Source organism: Elgaria multicarinata, chromosome 9 (assembly GCF_023053635.1).
Source record: "Elgaria multicarinata webbii isolate HBS135686 ecotype San Diego chromosome 9, rElgMul1.1.pri, whole genome shotgun sequence".
Taxonomy (NCBI): Eukaryota; Metazoa; Chordata; class Lepidosauria; order Squamata; family Anguidae; genus Elgaria; species Elgaria multicarinata.
In genome coordinates this window covers 68,936,831-68,959,980 of record NC_086179.1, presented here as the reverse complement: position 1 = coordinate 68,959,980, position 23,150 = coordinate 68,936,831, and the positions used below count along the sequence as shown (strand labels likewise).

At 40.6% G+C, this 23,150-nt stretch overlaps 1 protein-coding gene across 3 annotated transcripts in view; it reads right to left on the bottom strand.

Moving 5' to 3' along the window:
* Positions 1-517: 517 nt before the first annotated feature.
* The window catches only part of PTPRZ1 (protein tyrosine phosphatase receptor type Z1), a 134,361-nt gene continuing 111,728 nt past the window's right edge, over positions 518-23,150 (bottom strand). For 2 of the 3 annotated variants that reach the window (XM_063134070.1, XM_063134071.1), the window contains exons 15-30: positions 19,554-19,639; positions 18,097-18,117; positions 17,855-17,951; positions 16,238-16,320; positions 13,802-13,936; positions 12,362-12,496; positions 10,825-10,988; positions 10,283-10,418; positions 8,617-8,763; positions 7,846-7,939; positions 6,903-6,976; positions 5,567-5,695; positions 4,536-4,682; positions 4,307-4,449; positions 2,927-3,062; positions 518-748 (exon numbers count right to left, since the gene is read on the bottom strand). In XM_063134070.1, the coding sequence (XP_062990140.1) occupies positions 608-748; positions 2,927-3,062; positions 4,307-4,449; positions 4,536-4,682; positions 5,567-5,695; positions 6,903-6,976; positions 7,846-7,939; positions 8,617-8,763; positions 10,283-10,418; positions 10,825-10,988; positions 12,362-12,496; positions 13,802-13,936; positions 16,238-16,320; positions 17,855-17,951; positions 18,097-18,117; positions 19,554-19,639 (1,868 nt within the window). In that variant the 3' untranslated portion in view covers positions 518-607. Of the gene's footprint in view, positions 749-2,926; positions 3,063-4,306; positions 4,450-4,535; positions 4,686-5,566; positions 5,696-6,902; positions 6,977-7,845; positions 7,940-8,616; positions 8,764-10,282; positions 10,419-10,824; positions 10,989-12,361; positions 12,497-13,801; positions 13,937-16,237; positions 16,321-17,854; positions 17,952-18,096; positions 18,118-19,553; positions 19,640-23,150 lie in introns of all 3 variants that reach the window. The other variant, XM_063134069.1, reaches the window with a different exon arrangement.

Here is a 23,150-nt window from a genome sequence, read left to right as displayed (position 1 = left end):
GTAAAATATAAAAATCTACAATTATAAATATAAATTTGGTCCATGGAATCCACTCTAGAAATATTTACAGTAAGTATCAGCTATTCTAAATGCCTACCAAAATCTTAAAATGTTGAATATTACAGAGAAGAGTATATTTACATTCTACCATATTAAAATTTCTAACAAATGTAAGGAATGCTATAAATAACAGCAAGTAAACTGGATACTAAAACATGACATGTTTGTTGCTGAGAACATTAGCATCTATAGTAATGATAATTTTTTAAGTTAAAATAAAGCCAGAGAAATTAGAAACTAATACTGTAAAAGAGACCACAATTTCATTCTTAGAAACACAGTAAAATTCAATCAAATTAGTTCAAACATAACAAAATGCATTACAAGAAATCTTTCAAAAAGGCACACATTGTTAATGATATAAGTTCAGCAATGAAGTTATTTGCAACAAATGTTTATTTGAACAAGTGAAATAAAAAGATTATCTAGTAGCTGGACACTTCTCCCACCCACCCCTCCCTGCCCCACAGAGTTTTTAAAAAAGGAAAGCAACAATACTGAAATTTCCAGCTCTGGATAATCATGGTTTGTCGTGTGCTGTTTGTAGTCAAACTAAAGATTCCAAGCTTTCAGCTGCATTGCCATCTGGTAAAGCGGAACCGTTACTGTCTATGGATACTGAAGGATTTTCTTCTTGCCTTGAGCTAACAAGACTGAGAATAGTTTTGTACAGAAATTGATAGTGATCCTAAAGAAGTTTGGGGGAAGAGAAGATACAAGGTTAGTAGGTTTGGTTTAGATAACAAGCTTTGCTCCCTGTAATAATGAACTCAGCCAGTCTCAACGGGATTGTAGCCAAAATGGTCTGATTAAAAATGGGGCGGGGGTAGTATCTGTATGTTCAGGAGAACCTCACAGTTTGAAGAAGTACCAAAAACAATGTTTATGAAAAACATCTTAAGGAGGCAAAGCCCATCAATATTAGCCCAACGAAGACTGGACATGTGCAGTAGCCACAGAATGCTGAATGTATGTGGGGTGGGAGATAGAAAAAGCGAGATAATGGATTGGAGTATTCTGGAATAGGGTGTGGTTGGCTGGCAGGGACACTGAATAAAGTGCTTGACACAACGTGTTTCAAGTCCTAGTATTTTTTAAAATACTGCTCCATATGGTATGATAGAAAATGGGTTATTTTGTAACTTCCAAACAGTTATGCTTGTGTTTGTTTCCACCAGTCAAACATCACTAGGGATGGGTAAGGATCTGCTTCCTCGGCCCAAAATTAAATTGGGCTGCTTAAGTGCTCTTTACACACTGGAAAAACCTTAATGGGGTTGGACTTGAACACTCAAAGAGCCCAGTTTCCCACTTGTTCACACCTCCCTACTGCCTCCGTTACCTCATCCTCTCTGCTCATTCCACCCCACCAGTGTGAAAAAATCCTTATCAGGGAGGTGAGCAGACAGTGGAAGGTAAATAAAGCAGCAGAGGATGGGAGAGACCTCCTGCCACCAGGTGATATGCTCCCCAGAAAATTTTCTACAAGTGATCACATGTAAGTTGGCCCCTGTGGTCAGACAGAAAAGAAGGCACCCGTGAGATTTTTCCTGCCCTCCTCTCCCCGGCACCTCCTCCTTTTTCTCGGATGAAGGGAGACTATCAGGGAGGATGGGGCAGTGCTGCGCCTAGGGCTGAACCTCAGGGCCAAAATCCAGCCCCCCCCCCCAAATGATCAAACAGCCAAAGAGAATGGGTGCCCTGGCAACTGGGCCCGCTATAAGTCCCTGGGCAAGCATGGGCATGCTAGGGACCACCAGGGCTGACACTGCTTGCGGCAGTATCTTTTTTTCTTATTTTTAAAGACATTTTATAGTTGGGGCAGCCAGCCAGCCAGCCATATACATAGCATGTATAGAAGCTAATTTTATTATTTTTACTTTAAATATGTGTATATTATCCTTTTCTACAACCAAACACAACTTATTCCCACATGTGTTTAGCATCAGAGAAGGAAATTCCATTTTATTATTCCTATAATCATAATAGTGCTATGATTTAAGCAAGTTTAAAACGTGACATTGCATAGTGTAATTCTGATAAGGAAGGCACTCGTGGAAGGTGCCAAACCAGGCCTGAACCGGGATTCAAATGATTCCAGATAATATGTTTCATCCAAAATAGATTAAATATGTTGAAGAATTATGATGGTTGTCTTAAAGGTTTATAAGGAACACTTCAGAACATTGGGTAGTATCCAATGTTTGTACTACCTAGAGTAGAGCCATTGAAATGAATGGGACTTAAGTTAGCAGTAGGTAGGATTAACATTGGCTACTACCCTTGAAGTCATTCACAGAGACAGAAAATGCTTTTCATGTATCAATGTAAAACATATGTATCTCTAGCTTAATAGTGACTTTGTGAGGTTGTGTGTGGGCCTATTGTTAAGGCATTTATTGGGGTCACAGACTTGGATTAAGCATATAAGAAGCACATTCTAAAGTTTGCCAGCTCCAACATATCAGAAGAGGAGTATAAATGTCCTGTTTAGAGAGACAGAGCTGTTTTAGTCTATGGTTAGGCTGGGGAGGAAACGGTTAAAACTTCCCTCTGGTCCTGATGCAAATCACTCCTCCCTCCCAGCACCTATTATTAAATAAACAAAAAAACCATGACATGCTTACTAATTATTCATTTAGTTTCATGTGTACTTTGGTCCTCAGTCAATAAACCAAGGGGCAGGTAAGCAAAAGCAGGGAGTGGCTGCTGAAATATATATGTGACCTTTATATAGGCAATTCTTCATATTACCATTCTCTGTTAAAATACTGCATCATCCTGTGGCCATAGCTATAAATCTGATTCTTCTGTGGATATAATTTCATAACACAAAGAAAATTGTGCAGGATCCTTGCTTACTTACAATGTCTGTGAAGACTCCAGGCCTCATCAAATTGATCATCTTAGCTACGTGATAAACATCCACACAGTTTTCATTTTCTAGCTGATGCATGAGCGTTGTTAATGCACAGAAGGTACCCGCTGTCACTCCTCCATGCCTTTTTTGAAGGTAAAAAAATATATCCACATGCAGAAAAGGGTCAGATTCTACCCTTTGAGAAGATACAGCATATATCGTAACAAGGATGCCATTTAGAAAGGGCCAGAAAGGTGGGGGGATCATATCAAATGTGATTTATTTCTTATCAATTCACTGGTTCTACACAAGAAGTGACACATTATAAGCAATGAAATTGGTGTACCTACCAGATACTCATACTAAAAGGAACAGATTCACTTGCTTAAGTGTACGGGGGACAGCTTGACCTGTGTAGTTAACATTGCTATACTTGTGAAGTATCAAAAAGTAATCAAGCAAATGCTGCACTGCTTCCCCCTCCCCCAGTTTATTCTTGAATATTATTATTATTATTATTATTATTATTATTATTATTTATTTATTTATTTATTTATATAGCACCATCAATGTACATAGTGCTGTACAGAGTAAAACAGTAAATAGCAAGACCCTGCTGCATAGGCTTACATTCTAATAAAATCATAATAAAACAATAAGGAGGGGAAGAGAATGCAAACAGGCACAGGGTAGGGTAAACAGGCACTGGGTAGGGTAAAACTAACAGTATAAAATCAGAACAATTCAGTGAGTCTTTACACTCTGCTGAAACTCTTGGCCCCCTGCCCCAAAATCTCTTTGCCCTACTACTGAAGCAGCTCTCTTCTTTTTTAATAGCTATTTTATAAAACCAGTTCACAGTATATGTTTCTTGGGTCTATTTGTAAAAAAACAACAACATCCTGTTGAATTGAAGTGGTTCTTTAGCATCTCTGTGTACTATTTCTGTTGACCTAAACAGCAGAGAAGAGCACAGTACATCCTTTTTACAACTGCAGAAGCCTTCCTGAAATTAAAATTAGTTAGCCCAACTGCCTGATCTGTTCTAGGCCCAAAGGGTCTTTTGCATGGTCTCCTCTTCAAAATGCTTTCCTCATTACTTTCAACCCTTGCCCATCCCTTTGTGCATGCAGTTTAAGTTGCTCTGCTCTATGAACAGGTGTGAGAGATCCTTGTGCACATTGGAGCACAGGGGAACGCTGGATGAGCCACGAAGGTATGGTTAAAAGCAGGCTGGGCATATGGAGTTTTAACGTGCAACAGAAAATTTGGGTGCTGCTTTGTATTTACTTCATGTAAATATGGATATGGTAAACTAGCAGGTGGTGTGTGAAACACACACAGATATTATGATTCAACATCTGCAGCAGTTGCATTAATACTCACTCATCATGTACAATCATGGGCCCATCTCTGTTGGAAGTTTCTTCTTTGATGACACTTATAAGTTCAAATGTTTTACTAATAGGGCTATCTGGATTTGGCCATTTTGGACACTGAAAATGCCTCACTTCAAGGACATAATCATCCTAAAAAGTAAAAAAGGCAGAATGAATATCTTCAACTGACTCAAAGCATAGTCATATCAAAGTGTAAATTAGGGAAGCAAGAGTACCTGTGTAGCTTCTAATATGAAATCCTGGATTATAAGCTTCTCTTCATTTGACAAACATTTGTGTTCTTCAGAAATCAGGCTGACCTTAAAACTCTCACAATTTATAGGATCTTCTTTGCTTGGCCAGTATACAAATTCATCTTCAGCCTGCTAAAAGAAAAACATTCTAAATAAATTCCAAATTAAGACATCCACTACAGCTACATTCTTGGCATAAGGGGCTTGAATGCTGTGCACCACTGATTGGCTGGGGGCGGGATTATCAGTGCCCAAAAGCAAAACAAAAGAGGCCCTTTTTGGAATGGAGAGGTATTAAAAATAACAGCTAAAAAAAGGGGGGGGTAATTAGAGGGTGTTTCACCCAGCACCCTCTCTAAGGCTATAGTCACAAAGAAAGAGCATGAAGAGCTCTTCTCCCTCCCCACTCCATTGGAATTATTGAGCTAGGTCATTGTGACTGGCAGGCTACAAAGCCAATGGTATCTCTGCTGGGCAGAACTGTGTTGCTGAAGTTACAGTGAGCAACACGTGCCTATACAAGGTGTGAGGGGGAAGAGAGAGAGCTCATCTACACCAAGCAGATATTCCACGATGAAAGCGGTATATAAAAGGCAGGAGCCACACTACTGCTTTATAGTGGTATTGAAGTGCAGTGACAACTGTCGGGGCCCATGACACAAACCATATACCGCTTTCATACCACTTTCATAGTGCTATTATATCCTGCTTGGTGTAGATGTGTTATGGGCCCCAACAGTTGTCAGTGTACTTCAGTACCACTATAAAGCAGTAGTGTAGATTCTGCAGTGCACTTCAATACCGCTATAAAGCAGCAGTGTGGCTCCTGCCTTTTATATACCGCTTTCATACCGGAATATCCTGCTTGGTGTAGATGAGCCCAGAGAGAGAGAGGAGAGAGAGAAAGAGAGAGAGAGAGAAGACTTTGTCTTTGGGGAATGCGGTAGCTGTGGGAGGGGCCTTGCCTCCTAAAGTGAGTGACAATCCGCCTCTGTCCCTTAGCATAATCTTACCATATTCTGACTGTCTGGAAGCATGACGATTATCTGAGCATTGTGGTCCCATATCATTCTCCAGAAGTCTTTGATAGTATGCAGCAGGGGGTGCTGGGTAATAATGAATTCATTACTTTGATAATAACCCTGCAAAGCAAACACATTCAGATGAGAACTGAAGTTAGCCTGTTTGATATCAGAAATACACAATCCTATTAAAAGAATAAAAACTCAGTCTAGGACTATTTACCCCATCATTGCTGTGCAGTGGCATTGAGTTGTTTATATGACACAGCCATCAACTTGCAGCCACATTGGGCTTCTACCCCTGAAACTGCGCTTTTTCACAATGTCCTTTCACAGCAACTTTTTTAGTTGCTCTGAGGTCACCATGTTGTTTCCTGGGGATTGCCTTCATGGCACTGAGTTGATGCCACTCCTCTACCAAGCCCCGTAGTATCATTGGTGTGGGGGGCGGCGGGTAATCTCAATGAAGGGAGGCAGTGTGGGCTTTCTGGCAGACATTAGGCTCACCAAGCCCAAGCCCTGCCTTTTGCCCGGGTGGAGAGCAACCAATCAGGGGTCTCCATCCACCCAGCCATACCTCTGCCTCGACTCCGGAGCAAGGTAGTTGGCAGATTTTGCATACTCATCTCGCTCTGGAGAAAAAAGATGCACACCCACCCCAGGACTTTCCATGCCTTTAGACAGCCCCCCAGTCTGTCAGTGGTGGGCTCAGGTTAAGTCCGTAGGCTTTACTGGGGTGGATGCAGGTCCCAAGGTAAGTCCAGGTAAGTGCTGAAAGGCAAGGCAGGGGGTAGGCTTGACAAGCTGAATGGTTGTGGGCACTGCAATTTTTCTGGCCCGGTAGCCCTTGTTCCCTCCTTCCATCTGAATTTATCGTTCTTGCCTCGCAATGTATAGACACCCCCAAGTTCTCACGAACAGAAGATAAGAAGTGTTTACATTGTCCTATTTCAGTCCTACACATAGAAAACATAGAAAGCATGTCAGGCACAAGGCCTGTCACACAGCTAATTTTTGAACAGCAGTGATACCTTCTTTTGCATTCATGTGGTTTAGATCCAGACTTAGTAATACTCAGAATAGACCCAATGGGGCAAGTTAGTCATGTCTAAATTAAGTCCCATTGATTTCAGTGAGGAACAATCTTGTGTCTATACACATATCCACCCCAACAAACACACTCCTACATGTGCAACACATACATACATGAGCACACAGAGACATATAGAGAAACTAGTTTTGTGTGATCTACACAAGTTTTGTCCAGAAAGCTGACAACAAAATGCAGAATAATTCAATTACAGTGTGATTTTATGAGAAAACTTACCATAATATAGGAGGCATTGATGTAGTCTGTGCCTTCACCAGACAATGATGAAATACCAACTCGAGATCTTTCCACTGTAAAACAAAGATGGAAGGTGTTGAGGGTTTTTTTTTTTTGCTCTAGCAAGCATCCATCACTAGCTTGCCCTAGATTCTATATTTTGTTTGCGGCAAGACAACTGGAGGGATCCCCACAGTTACTGTAATGTCATGGGAACCACATTTTTGCAAATTTTCATTTGATGGTCTGGCATTATGCTGGCAGGGAAAATTTTCATGGGTCTTTCATTCCCATTTGGGCTATGATGAGATGCAAGGAACACATGAACCAAATTCCTCTCCTGTTGCAGGGCTTTCAAATCCTACAATGGTGGTAGAGGATGAAGCTATGGAAAAGTGACTACTATACCATTCCAGTAATGTATGAAGTGGTCCTCTTTTTTAGTGGGGTGGGTGGGTGGGGGTGAGCGTGTATCTATCAAAAGTGTCTGAAAACCCATGCTAAGCCATTCAAGTGAAATTCTTCCCCAATATAGTAGGGGGGAAAGAGGGTTTGTGATGACTTGAATTACACTGCCTGAACTGTAGAGGGAGCCTGTTCTCACAAATGTGTTGCCACATGGAGCTGCTCATAGCTTCATTTTAATCAGTCACCAACACATCAGGGTGTATGTTGAATCAGGTCTAAGTGACCTTATATTAGTGGAAATTAATGTGGACCCCAAAACGACACAAATTTTGGTATGCCAGTCATTCAGCTTTAGAAATGATCACAGATTATCAAAAGATGGGTATTCATAACAGCAGAATTACTTCCTCTAAAACTCCCCGGTTATCACTTGAATCTGTTTCATCTAGGACACTTGACTAAATAGTTCATTTAGTCTAATGATCTAATTTAGTAGTCATAGTTAATGAATGCAAGGTTTTCTCAAGAAACGTACCAGGAATTATGGATGAAGTTCTGTTCTTTTCTCTGTTACACTGTTTCAGTGCAGTAGAATAATCACACTGTTGTATATTAGCCTGGCTCAGAAGCTGAAGACAAAATGAATAAAAAGAACAGGGTTTGCTTTGTGTGTGATACATAGGAAGCAAACATGCAAGTGTGGTTCAGGCCAAGTCCACATATGTCAATTACATTGGTCAATGATGCCTCAAGCTCTGCTAACAGCTTGTTGAATTTCTCATACTGCAGATGAGAAAGGGACTGAAAGAACTTGGTGGGTTCTTGCCCAGGGTGAGATCTGAAGTGCGGAATTCTTCATTTACAGCTCAGTCTGTCAGAAACTACATTTTTACATTATTTCAGTTTTCAAAAAGGGGGTGCCATTGATCAGAGAACAATGTGTTCCAACTCACATAACGTGATACTTTGTTCTACTTTCAGAGGAGTATCTTAACGGACTATATATGACCCTAGTTTAGCCTTCCCCAACCTGTTGCCTCCAGATGTTCTGGACTACAACTTGCAGAATTCCTGACCATTGACTATGTTAGCTAAGTCTGATGGGAGTTGAAGTCCACAAAATCTTGGGAAATGTTGCCCTAGTTGGTCTTCTGACCATTTCCTCATATGACAGTAGCAGAAATCTACTGACTATGGTCCTCATCCAACATGAGCTTCAATGCTGCCGCATAATGTTGTGCTCCCTGAATGACCGTTTCTATGCTGCTTTGACACTATTGACTTCTTGAAGTCCAAGAGATCTCACCTTAAATTGTTTCTCTAATCTTGTTTTTCCCATTGGTCCAGGTATTAAGAGTGAATTAACATAGGCATGAATGTGATTTTCAGGTACTTCTGTTTCTTTGCTAAGTATGGCCTCCACAAGGGCATCGTGAATAAAGACATACTGTTCCTGAATATAAGAAAGAAAGAAAGAAAGAAAGAAAGAAAGAAAGAAAGATGAGGAAACTATTTTGGTTTCAATATTAGTCTTTATTGTGGCTAAAAGCCACTGGTACACGTTAACCAGCAAAACCAGGACAGAACCTGCTAAAGATTTATAACTATTATCCAGAAGCCAGAACTGTATATCCTCCCAATACTAATACAAACATCCCAACTGCTATACTATTTTTCCAGAAGTATTAATAGTTATACTATTTGATTACTATCTACTTGGAGGATGCTGTAGTTTGAACCAGTTCTAGGATGGATCTGCCTGGCAGCTGCTCACATGGCACACCGCTCTGTCCTCCAACTCCTTGCTGCTGCTTGAGACTGCCAATTTAGCACCATCAGAGAAGTTTGTAAGAAGTTCTCTCAAAAAGAAATATCATGGTGGCACAGAAACACCACAATGGCAACACAGCACCATGGATTGTGCAGAGAGAGCCATCTGAACAGTCCCTGATGTTGTAACCATGTTCTCTGCAAGTATGCTGAGAACATGTACTGACTTTGTATTATAGGCTGCTGGGCAAAAGTTCAGATGCTGATATTGATCACAAATTCCCAAATGGCTTAGGCATTAACTATCCAAAAATCTTGTTTATGCCTTATCCCCCCATCACAACTTTCAACAGTGTTTAAGAGGGCTTGAACAGAGAACTTGCAGAGGGCCTTTCGCCACAGTGTTCTTTGGTGGGTTTCACGTGTGCACAGCAAGGCTACTAAGTTTCCTCTTTCCAAAAGAAGTCTCAATACTACCCAACAAATCATATCAGATTTGGATCTTCTTCAAAAGTAGCCTCAAATGCGGTACCTGGAGCCAGGACTGAACCTCCCATTAGGCAAAATGAGGCAGCTGCCTCAGGCTGCAGATACTGTGGGCAGGGAGCAGCAGCGAGGAATTGGAGGAAAGAGTAGTGTGCCATGCAGCCTGCCCTGCACCCCTAAGCTAGCTTGCTGTCCTCTGGTGCAGTCGAGGACACTGTGCTGCTAGTGTTGAAGTAAAATTCAACTATCAGACTGGTCAACTGTTGTACATGGAATGCGAGAGAAGGCACCATCTTCTCTTTCCCAAGCATAAAAACATCTTGGGCAAGCCCCACATAGAACTGATGAGTGTGTGTGTGTGCTGGGGCAGTGGAAGCAAGAAGACATGGGCTCATACATACAGGTCTACCATCCATGTGTCAATTTTGAACCATACGGACCAAGGAAGATACATTCCTGTTTGCAAACCAAAGTTGGGGAACTCTTTTCCTCTAGATTTATGCTAAAGCCCAAGCGTAAGCAACTCTCAGGTGGAATGTAAGCCTTTTTATTATTATAGCAGGCAATCTTTTTGTGGCTGGGGTTTAAAATGGTATTACAGTATTCAAGTATTTTTGTTTATTTCACACTTATCAATCCATTTTAAAATGTTTGTTTTGTGAGTGTTTGCAATAGCGCACAGGACACTGAGAACAGAGACAAACTTTTTTTCTTACTTCTGTCTGCACCAAGTAGTTCCTTTGCGTTCGTATGTGCTTCAGGAATCCAAATATGTTGACAGTCCCTTCATGCTGAATTTGCTGTAGCATGCTATCTAATACTATGTATGTACCTGTTCTTCCAACACCAGCACTGTTAAACATGGAAACAAATGAATATATTTCAATCTGTGAAATGACAAAACTGCAACAGGCCAGATCTATACCTTCGGAACAATACACCCACCCACAAAAGGAGTGTTGATGTTACATATGTGCTTGTGAATTTGATATTAGAAAGCAGCTCTAACATTATGGTTCAGAGACAGAACTGTTAAAGTGGCAGCTAAAGTGCACTTGACTCTTAAATGAATGCACAAGCCAGCTTATGTGGTAGATCAATATGTGTCATGGAGTTCACATGAACCTCTAGAGTTGAGACGTTATTATAGCAATCATTCTGTTTACCCTGAAGATATGTGGAAATGTTCATTATATTTTTGCAAATAATGTAAACAGATTAAAATGTTTCAGTAATTTCAGTAAAGACAACAACAGACCTGCAATGAACCACGACTGGTCCTACAGCATGTCGTTTAGCATACGATGCCTTTCGAACAAATGTGAGCACTGGCAAAGTGTACTCAGGAACACCCATATCAGGCCATTGAGTATAGTGATACTGAGAAACTACACGGCCGCAAGGCCTTCCTTTCTGGGAACCCTACAACAGAGAATAACTATTAACTATTAACAATACAGGGAAAAATAGAAATACTATTATTGTTGTTGTTGCTTAATTACATAAACTACAACTTTCATATTCTCTGCTGAAGAAGAAATTGAAACAGTTCATATATTTTAAATTAGGTTTGACATGTGTGAATATTGGTTTATGCAAAGGACTTGATCACATGAACAGAGCAAATAAATAAAAATTAAATAAGAGAAGAGAAGCTTGCTCACAGAGATGCATCAGCTTCTGTTGGCAGGAATTTCTACATCTCCAGAGCAATACATTTATGGCATTTCCCATGAGGCAGCTTCTCTGATGTTCTGGTTGCATGAGTAGACCCCTAATCACTAACATATGAATACTGAACCAAATTGAAACTAAAGCGTTAATTGATTAATCTACCAATTAAAATGTATGGTCCTAACATTGGATCCAGCCCAATTTTCAAAATGGGCTGAGATTCAGCAGAGGCTCCAACTGAAGGAAGGTGTACAAAATTAAAATTATGCATAGTGTGGAGAATGTGGATAGAGAGACATTTATCTCCCTCTTTTTCATAATATTAGAACCCAGGTTCATCTCATGAAACTGATTGGTGGAGATTCTTCACACAGCACATAACAGATGCAGTGATGGCCTTAAAAAGGGGGGTTGACAAATTCCTGGAAGGAAAGGCTGCCATTGGCTACTAGTCCTGATGGCTCTGTGCAACCTCCAGTAACAGAGGCAGCATGCTTATATATAGCAGTTGCTAGGTAACATGGGTGAGAGGGTGCTGTTGCATTCATGTCCTGCTTGTGGGTTTCTTGTGAGCAGCTAGTTGGTCACTGTGTAAACAGAATGCTGGACTAGCTGGACCCTTGGTCTGCTTCAGCATGTCTTGTCTTGTGTTCTTATGCGCTTCAGAAGGGGAACTTTACCAATTTTTCCTTCCAGTGGCAGTACCTCTGTGCCACCTCCTAAACTGTTCTGAAAGTTCCCCAATCCTTGCATACTAGTTGCGGAACTCTGGATCCAAGCCCCTAATACTTAATAGGGTTGAGAGAAAAAAAGCATCCAAAGGATCAGTATGTGATTTTATTTTATTTAGGGCTTAATTTACCCATGATTGCCCTATACATATGAACCAGGTCTAAATCAGCTGTGAAGCAAGCTGCTAATTAAATGCCATAGAAATTGCCATTTAAACAGCATTATAACTGAAATGTAAAGATAAACGCATTGAAACTCACAGGCCAATGAGAACGTTTACTGATGAGAAGATTGCTCTCAATAAGCAAAACAAACATGCTTCACAATGGTATATGGAACTTTTGGAATTTCTTACTGTACCAAAGCCATGCATTTAGATAGTCACCTACCTTTTTCACTTTGGTGTTCCTAATAGTAAAATTCCTCACAGTGTAATAAGCAAGCACATGAATACTCTTCTGAGTGACTAAAAAGTTTCCATATTCTTCACTACCATCAGTAGGCCAGTACTGGTCACATTTTCTCTGATAGCCAAAGGAATACAGTGTTAGAATGTTTTATAATTTCAGTTGCATATCATCTAGCAGACTTTCTCATTGTTATGGGTAAATGTAATGTTAAGTGAGAACAAAAGAATTTTCTTTTATGAAATACCTTTGCAAATTGGTTATATTCAGAGAATCAGGCATTATGTACTTTATTTAATTTTCCTTTAGCAAAAGAAAAGAAGAGCGTATGTTCTTGGAGTGCTGGACAAGATACTGCACTTTTATATCTTAAATAAAAATGGCATTGATTATTATTATTTATTATTATTTATTTATATAGCACCATCAATGTACATGGTGCTGTACAGAGTAAAACAGTAAAACAGTAAATAGCAAGACCCTGCCACTTAGGCTTACATTCTAATTAAATCATGGTAAAACAAGATTACGTGTTCTCAAGACTCAATAAGGGGCAGCATTTCTTTTGAGATTTTTCCACTCTTTCCATTGATTTTGTGAAAATATGGGAACTATGCTATTAATGTAGTTAGGAAACTGAGTAATGTCTTGTACATGGTGGATTTCATACACCAAAATAATTAGGTCAGGATCCAAAGGATCCCTTGTTTTAGAACTTCTACATTCGCACAGTAGCCTTGCCAATTTTAACTTCTATTTACAGCATGTTTAATTCCATCAAATCCTGGTTTGGATGGTCTCCTAACTTTCAGGAGTGGCTTTTTGGGAGGCATAGGGTGTTGTGGTAGGAAAGGGGAGCTGAAAAGCTCCAGTGCCTGTACAGAACACAATATGTGGGCATTTGGTTCCTGGTTGCTGGATCAAAGGTGCTCCCATAAGCAAAGTGGTTATTTCAAAATAAGTGTACAGAGATGTACATTTAAGTGTATTAAGGGCCAAAGTAGCTATTTGCTTCCCACTGGGACGCTTCCCTTGAAATGCAAATACCAACTTCAAAGAGGTCACTTTTATCCCAACTGTGGCTGGGAGAGAAAGAATTGCGTTTTCTCTCCTCACCCACCAACCCTGTTCCTGAGGCTACTCAGGCTGCCTTATGACTGCTATTTATATAACAAAAAATGTTGATATTCATTGCATTCATGCAATGAATGTTGCATCTACTTTGGCTCTTGGTATCATTAGTATGTTGATTGGAGTTTTGCAGTCCAATCCTATGCATGTTTATCCCACTATGTTCAATGAGACTTTTTTCAGGTAATTGTGCATAATTTTGCAACCTCACAGTATTATTTAGATTTTTAAAAAATAAGGAAATGTAATTTATAAAAAGAAAATAAATCATATTAACAAAGATGCTTATACCCTTCCTTTTTCAACAAGGTTGGTTATCATTACAATAACTTCCACATTATGTTCCCAAATCATTCTCCAGAAATCTTCTGCTGTTGATTTTAAAGGCCCTTGAGCTGCAATATAAGCTTTTGGTCTGTTGTAGCCCTACATTAAATAACAAACAAAAGGAAAATTGGCAATTAATATATGAGAAAAGTAAAGGGAACATGAAATACAGTTCATCCATACTGACTGAGATCCTCAAAACACTCCTTTAGCAAAAGCACAATGATTTTTGAGGTCTGATTCTAGTGAAGAAATTTTCAGGACGCAATAGCTTAAACAGCAAAAGAGTCTGAATAAAATCTGGTATTCTACATGGACTGCATAAATGCAAACACAGGTACAACTATAGGACCTTGCACCAGGTTTCAGAAATATACAAAGCGTGTCCTAGATCCATAGAAGAATAAGTTTCCAGGAGAGAGACATGAGAAGGGAGATGAGAGAGCAGGGAGGCCCACTAGCTCTGCGGAAAGACTACTTAATTTTTTCCCTTTTTCCTTCCCATTCCTTTCTCATGTTCATCATGTGGGCAAGAACTGTCTTGTTTTCTTGAAATACTTGACCAAATAAAAATACTTGAAATAAGTAAATAAAACTGCCTATGTAGAATGTTTTGTATGGCTTCCCTGTGGTACAATTCTTTTTGAGCAAATAGACTTAATCAGCATACCCAAAAGCAGGGCCGGCGCTACCATAGAGGCAGCTCAGGCGGCAGCCTAGAGCGCCAAGCAAAGGAGGGCGCCGAACAGCACACCCGGAGGCTGCTCTCCTAGAGCGGCTTCCGGGCGTGCTGTTCCAAAGCCGCCGCCACCCAACCCCAGCATCCTGGCTTCGAAGCCAGGATGCTGGGGTTGGGGGACGGTGGCTTCGAAGCCTCTGCCCCACCCCCAATCCCAGCGTTCTGCTTCGAAGCCAGAAGCGGGCATGGGGGGCAGGGCGGAGGCTTCAGTACGGAGCACCTGTCTAGGGCACAAAATAGTCTGGCGCCGGCTCTACCCAAAAGCTTCTCCAGAGGGAGCTGGTGAGAATGCCAGAACTTTTAAACTCAAATTTATTGCCACTGGTTCTGTGTGAAACGTATTTCATGGTATAAAGTACAGCCAACATCCCTTCAATTTTAATCTGAAACTTTTCTTGGCATGGATTTAAGCCAGTCTCTCAGAACCAAACTAAATAAGACAGCAAAGATCTGTGATTGGATGTCCCATCTTTTACGGTTTTGTAAAAAGCAGTTATGTGTGTGTGTGAGAGAGAGAGAGAGAGAGAGAGATTCAGATCACAACTGTAGCATTATTTAATTCTTTCCTCTACACCATTTTCCCAATGAAAAATCCCCCCAAAAGTTTCTATTTGCCACATTAAGGAAATTTCCCAAGTACAGTTTGGTTTCCCCTAACAGAACAGATAGCTGCTGTGTGCATATGTGTGTGTGTGCATATATGAGTTTATGCAAGCAGGAGTGAGATTTTCAATGGGAAACTGTCGTAGAGAGACAGAGTTAAACCTCTCTTTTCTCCCATCACCATGCCCTGTTACTAATTGGGTCCTTTGCAGCAGCTTTTTGCATGAATTCATCTGAACATGGGTCTCTTTTTGACTCTTTTAACTGCTCTTTTAGGAAGCTTTATGAAGAACTCCTACACTGTTTATACACAAATGTTAAAGAAATTAGATCTGTCACTCCAGACATAAAATCTGTTATTAAATAGAACTGGCCTGATGCATTATGTGATATTTAAATAATGTATGTTCTATCAAGGGTTTTCTGCTCATTGGGTAATCTGGGGCCGGTCTCTAAGGTTTACAAAGGCTAAGCCAAATCTTCGCACAAAGTTGCTGTGAAGATAAAGTGGGATTAACCACACAATGACCTGGTTCACAAAACACAGAATGGCTTGTTGTGGTTATTTAACTCACAACAAACCATAGCACTTGCAGGCACCACTTTGCATATTCAACCCCCTCTCGGGGGTTGTTGTGTCATGCCAATCCAGTGAGCATGAGTTATGTGAGGATTAAACAATCGCATAACCCACGCTCGGTGGATTTGCACGACACAACAACTCCTGAGTGGGGTTTTGATATGCAAAATGGTGGCTGCATGAGCCACAGCCTCACTGTGGGTTAAATAACCTAGAGTGGACTGTTGCATCATGCAAACTGGCCCATTATTTTTCTGTCCTCCTTGAAGGATGAGTGATATAATAAACACATAATTAAAGCCCTCAAGCATCCTCCTCAAAAATACACACCATATTCTAGAACTGCTATATCTTTATTCTTAATCCATTCCACCTAGCCTATGATATCTCAAAAAGAGACCCATTATAGAACAAAGTGAACACTAGAACAGACTGATAAAGAAAGCAGAGGGACAGTACAATAGGAAAGTGGACTTACATCAACATAGTTGGCATTAATGTAGTCAGTAAGTTTTCCATCCTTGTCTGCAAGTTGTGCAAGTTTAACCCTACTGTGATCATCTATATTGGGGGGAAATTACAATAAACACAACATTTTAGCAACAATAGTGACTTTACATTCTTTTAAAGTCAAAGTCCAAAATTAAAAATCAGAAGATCAATATATGAAATTAAGTAGACTCATGTGTTCTGTCCCTGAACAAGCAAGGGAGATCGATACAAATGGACATCTGAGTGCATATTGGAAGCATAATGGTTATTCAGGCCCCACTGAACTGGCTACGTGGATATTTTAATGCAAATGGAATTACGCAACTTTATCCAGTTGTTGCACATAAATAATTTCCCCTGACTTCAACTGGTTTGGGACAATAACTTTTACATATAGTTCTAAAAGTATTTACTTGGCAAATCCCATGTAGTCAGAGGATGAGCCATTACCTGTTATTTGAGGCCTAAGTAGAGGACAACTGGTCCACTTCTTATTTATTTTATTTTGTTTATTTGGTTTGTACCCTGCCCTTTTACCAAAAAAAAAAAAAGGCATTCAAAAGAGCTTACAGATACAATTAAAAATGATTAAAGCAATAAAATAATACATTAAAATACAATAAAAATATAAAAAATTTAGACTAAAAAATACTTCTTCTCAAAGCTATGTATGCAGATGCTCTTGATTTGAGCACAAATAATCAGTATGTCTGACCCTGTGGAATAGCACAGCCTTAGATTTGTAGGTATGTGTATGTGTGCATATGTGTGTTTGCATACAGGCCTCATATAACAGGGACTGGGCCGTATACTGCTGTGAATCCATGGTCAGACCATGAGAAAAAGTTTCAATGGCAAATCTGTATTTTCATGTAAATTATTCAAATGTCGTATCTTAATGCCTGGCTCTTAAAGCACATGAATCAACCCGAGACCAAAGGATTGACTTAGAAAAATCAAGGCACTGTCTCTTTTGGCATATACTCCCCCTGCCTGTGTTTCAGTTGCACTTTTCCTAAATAAAGCATTAAAAGTTATTTTTCTTTGGTGTTCCGCATTGTTCTTGTAAAACTCATAAAGCCACTCATGAAGTAGTTCATCTGAACACCCTCTTTAATTTTCAGCAACTATATTTCTATAGTCATCCCTATGCATTTTAACTCATTTGCTTCCCTTGTTTTCTTATGGACATTGAAGCTTTATCAAGAACTTCATATCTGCAAAGCTTCAGTGCACGAGTCTGTTCGGAACATGCAAAAGGATATCTGAAACTCTTTATAATTCTCCATTCATCAGTTGAAGTGGAATATAGTCCATGAAAGCTTATGCAAGAATATATATGTTACTCTATAAGAAGCCACATGACTCTTTTGTTGTTTGTTCTGCAGTAGACCAAGAACACAACTACCCTTTGGAACTGCTTATAGCTGTTTCCTCTACTGAAATGAATTCGGAAGCCTCAAGAGATGAAGGCAATCCATGGTCACTTCTTCATGGATCCGTAATATCTACAAGAAATTAGTTTCACTAGAATGCCCAAGTGGCTCTGAATCAGGGTGACTATGTAAACCCTTAATATACACGTTCACATATGATTACTCACAGGCAACAATATTTATATATCTATTCTTATTCTTGTTATCTGGATGGTTAGAACTGTCTGATGTAATACCTAGATCTACTGTGCAGCTCTGGATTTCCTGAAAAAAAGAAAAGAAAAGAAGCATATCATTATATGAATACACTATATATTTGCATACATGACCCTCCCCCACCCTACAAAATCTCTATGATATCTTCAACTACTTCTTTAGTAAAGTAAGATATGTTGAAATAATTCCTTACCTGGTAAAACTCTTTCAGTGTCTAATGAAGGAATGAATGCAAAAAAGTAAACATAAATCAAATTCCACAGCACACAACAAATGAGTAAATGTTTATATATTACAAATATAATGGAAAGCTATTATGGTTATGAGATAAATATACACATATATACACACTGATAATACAATATAGCTGGGTATTTCTAATCTAGAGCATGCAAGTAAACGAAATTCAGTTTGAATTATAATTTTGGTGACTAGAGGTGTGATTCAAGTTCCAGTGAAGTCAATGGCAAGATACCCATTGATTATAATGAATCAGGATGGTTGATTCAATGCACAAGCCACCAACAACTATCTGTTGATTTCAATAGCATTCTAGTCCAAAGAAAGTGGTTTGTGGATACAAACAACTTATGCTTTATAAATAAAAATATTAATAATGACAAATTTTCTCATGAAAAACATGCAAATATCCAATCATGCACAGAAGAGCTAAAATACATGAACTGCAAATGAAGTTAAATTCTATTTCAGTGATGCAAGACACAGAAATTAGGTGTGTAATGAGATTGTTCTTAACAAGTTCAGCATCTTATATCAATACTATGCAGGTATCACTTATTGATCATAAAAGTTTTAAAATTCAATTAATTTTTGTGCCTGTGATATTGTCAAATAAACAGCTAAAAACACAATTGAAGCCTCACAAACATCGCTGTTGAACAGTTTTTCATGTGCTTTTCTGAATTTGGCAAATTACGGTGTAAGATTTAACAATTACATTTTGATCAAGTGCTTCAAACACTGTTCAGTGGAGGTACTCTGTCTAGACTCAGAGTAAGTTCAGATGTTATACGCAAGTGGAAAAAGATAACTGTTTAACTTGAACTTTCCACTTTCATACTTCCTTTATTACATGTGAAGTGGGAACTTGAATATCTCGTATTGTGAGAAGCATACGTTTAAGATGTACACCATGGAGCCTTTAAATCTCACTGCAGGAGAGACGTACACCCACCCACTTTACACATTACACAGCAAGTGCAAAAAGTGATCACACTCATATGTTTTGCACTTTGCTTAGTTTTCTGTGATTCTGAAGATCTCAAACGTATGGACTTCCTGCGGTCAGCTATGCAAATGGAAAGTGCTGTTTATGCTCACTGTAAGTCCAGATCATTCTTTTTTAATAGCAAAATATGGGAACCCCATGCTCTGAAGAACTGCAGACTCCTCATATATTGAATTGATCACATGGCTGCATTCAATTCACTTCATGCTTATAAATAATCTGATTGAGGTTAATGATCTATTTTTGATAAATGTTTGTATATGGATATTTTCCCTAGAAATCACATGCCACTTATACTAATTTAGTCACATGAACACATAGGATTTTAACACCTGATAATGTATAATGGTGCTCTCAAAATGTGTGTCAGTCTTTCATTCTAATGGGATAACATTCCATACCTCAAATTCTTCTGCAAAACCATTACTGGCATGTAAATCTGCAACATGTTTCGGAAAATGCTTTGTTGGGATTGCACCAACATCATCTTAAAAGAGAATTTTCATTGAGAGAGAGAGGGAGGGAGAGAGAGAGGTGTAACTTATTTATTTTAAAACAATATTTTTAAATATCACCCTTGACCCTTCATCTTATGATACCAGGATGGTACATAAATTGTAATCAAAAATCCTAATACAATATACAATAAAACTATAATCAGAGACAACAATAAAAAGCAGGAAATACATAAAACACACACTTAACACCAACCAGCTTAAAATGAACCAGTTTGAAATGACTGGGCAAATAGGTTCTGTCCTGATACTGAATTTAATGTTCATGCCAGTCATACCTCCATGTGAGGGTTGTTCCACAATCGGGGTGTCACAATATAATGTACCAACTGTACTTCGAGAATAGCCTCTCCTGATAATCCTAAACCATATTTAATACCATACAATAGCTTTTGTATTTATCCCAACTATACTCTGATTGCAGAACAAACATACAAGATGTTCACGTCAAAGCTTTTATTAATTTAGCACATGGCAGGGTCCTACAATTCTGCTTAGCACAACTGAGAACAGACCAGGAAGTGTGGGATAACGGCAACAAAAGGATGATGTGCTATATGGGATTTTGCACATCAGTCCTCCTGGAATCCTGTTTTTGGATTGCTAATCCTGTTTTTAGACTGCTACCTCGCCTGGGCCTGTAAAGCACCAGCTTTTCATTTGGACTAGAGGCTATTATCATGGGGAAGGGCAGAGCCTCTGTGAGGCCTCAAGGTGTCTGCTGAGAGGAAGCAGCATGTCTAATACTCAAGAAATCCTCCATCTGGAGGATGGTGTTCTTAAGGATTACTTGTACATTTTGCAAACCTTGTTGTGAATGAGAGCATCTTTATCTGCTTCATCTCTCCTTCCAGCTGTCTTAAGGGAGGGGGGATGCAAACTGTTCTGGATTCAGCATCCTCCAACCTAGCAAAAAGGGGCGAACCTCGCGAGCCCTAGCCTCACACCGCCGCTGTTGCGCTGCAAAGGGGAAAGAGGCCAGGGCTTCTGTGGGGCCTGCCTTCGTAGGCTTAGCCCCACCCATGCCTCGTGCCACACGTGCGCCAGCCCACGTGGGGCATTGATATGGGTCCTTCCCACCCGCAAATCTGTCTCCACTCCCAGCTGCGGCAGCGGGGCGAGAAACAAGCTTCCTGTTCATTTTTTTATTACTAGTAAAAAGTTTATTAAAGTGCCAGGTTTAACGCAGGTGCTGGCAACACCGCTCCTTCTCTGAAAGTCCTTTAGTAGGCATGAGGTGGAAGGAAAGTGTTGCATCCAGTTCCAAGAAAAGCGTGGAGCTAATGCTGTGCCAAAAATCTGTCCTCCAATTTCCAGAAAGTTTTCTTCCCCCATGAAAGAGGGTTCCATTTTTCTGCCTCATTCTCCGGGCATTTTATACTTTATTTTGTGTGTGTGTGTGTGTGTGTGGTGTGTTTGTGACCTTACCTAATCACTATAAGGTGACAGAGGGTACTGTCTGTATTTTGCTTTCTATTATGCATCTCACAATTGCTCTACAGTCTCCAGGCTACCTGCACTTCCTGGTTTGAACAGGCCCTATGAGAGGAATAAATACATTATGTCTTCTCCTGGGTGGAAAGTGCAGGAAGCCAAGGAGGCTACAAGCTGTCAGAAAGATGATTGCAATCATCTCACACAGGACACTCACACACTCGCCAGTCATCTCATAAGTAAGGTAAGCACAAAAACCCTGAACCAAACCCATGAGAATTTCTCAGAACTTTCTTCTCCTTTGCGAAAGTAATTTATTTTCTATCATTGAATGAGAATGGTAGAAACTTTCATGGGAGAAATTTTCAGCACAGCACTATCAAAAATGCCTTCCATAAATAGGCACCTTAAAATAAGGAGGTCCTTATATGCACTTTATTGAAGGAGAGCTCTCTTGCGGTTGCCTTAATTTAAAAACAAAACAAAAAACAATCTCCACATTCTCAAATTGGCTTTGCAATGCTCCTTTTTCATCTTTTCTTTTCAATTGATGAAGAATGCTCCTGGTAAAACTATGCTATTCTCATGGCACTGGATAGAGTTGATCCAGTGCCATGAGAACACCATTGTTCAACAGAGATACATTCAAATTCATTCATATTGCTATTGTAAGCATCTGCATATTTTACTGTAAGGAATAGCACATGTTTGGCTTTGAGCATTCTAAAATATCAGCAGATTTTCAGGAATTACAGGGAACACGGCTGTGTTCCCTGTAGTTAAGAATGGTCAGTAAAAAGAGCATTCCACCATGTTAGTTACTGGGGGGTGGGTCTACCTAGCATTCTAAAATGAAAAATATTTCACCAATCTTTCTGAAATGGAGACCTGCCAGAAAGAAATGCTGGTTTTACATACCCTGCGCGTTTCAAGAAGATTGGTGAAGTATTCAGGGCAGGGTGGTTTAGTTCAAACGACAAAAGTGGAGAAAGCCTCTCTGTTTCAAACGGACTCATATACTTCCGGGTTGGCGACCGTTTTTTTGCGCACAAAAAGCTCTGAATTGGGACCCTTACCATGCAATCCAATAGTAGGATTGTGTTCCCCTGTCCTTCTAGTTGGTGGAATGGCCTTTCTTTTTTAAAAAAATCATTTCTGTTTATTTTTAATTATTATTTTTTGCATCCAATGTTAGTCTATGAGAAGCTGTTAAGCTAACACATGCGCATAAGTTTCCCAGGAGGGTAGCCCGGGCCCGCCGCTGCCGGAGAAGGTAAGTGAAGTGGGGAGGGGGTTGCCTGGGTCTGCGGCGACAGGGGCCTACCTTCTCTGGCAGCGGCGGACCCGGTAGCCTGGGCTCGCCGCTGCCGCAGAAGGTAAGTGAAGTGGGGGGGGTTGCCTGGGCCCACTGGGGGGGACAGCGGCAGGCCCGAGTTAAAATGGAGCCCCCGGCTCCACCAGGAAGCAAGGCCAAAAATTGGGCCCTTGCTTCTGGGTGGAGCCAGGGACTCAATTTAAACCCGGGCCTGCTACCGCTGGAGAATGTAAGTGAAGTGGGGAGGGGGTTGCCTGGGCCCGCCGCAACGGGGGCCTACCTTCTCTGGCAGCGGTGGACTCAGTAGCCCGGGCCCGCCGCTGCTGGAGAAGGTAAGTGAAGTGGGGAGCGGGCTGCCTGGGCCCGCCGCGATGGGGGGCCTACCTTCTCTGGCAGCGGTGGACCTGGTAGCCCGGGCCCGCCGCTGCTGGAGAAGGTAAGTGAAGTGAGGGGGTTGCCTGGACCTGCCGGAGAAAGTGACTGAAGTGGCTCTTGCGGGACGGGGGGTTGGTCTACCTTCTCCGGTGTGCCCAGGCACAGGCAACCCCCACCCCACTTCAGTTACCTTCTCCGGCGGGCCCGGGCTACCAGGCCCGCTGCCGCCGGAGAAAGTAGACCAACCCCCCATCCCACAAGAGCCACTTCAGTCACCTTCTCCGGCGGGCCCGGGCTACCAAGCCCGCTGCTTCCGGAGAAGGTAGACCAACCCCCCGTTCTGCAAGAGCCACTTCAGT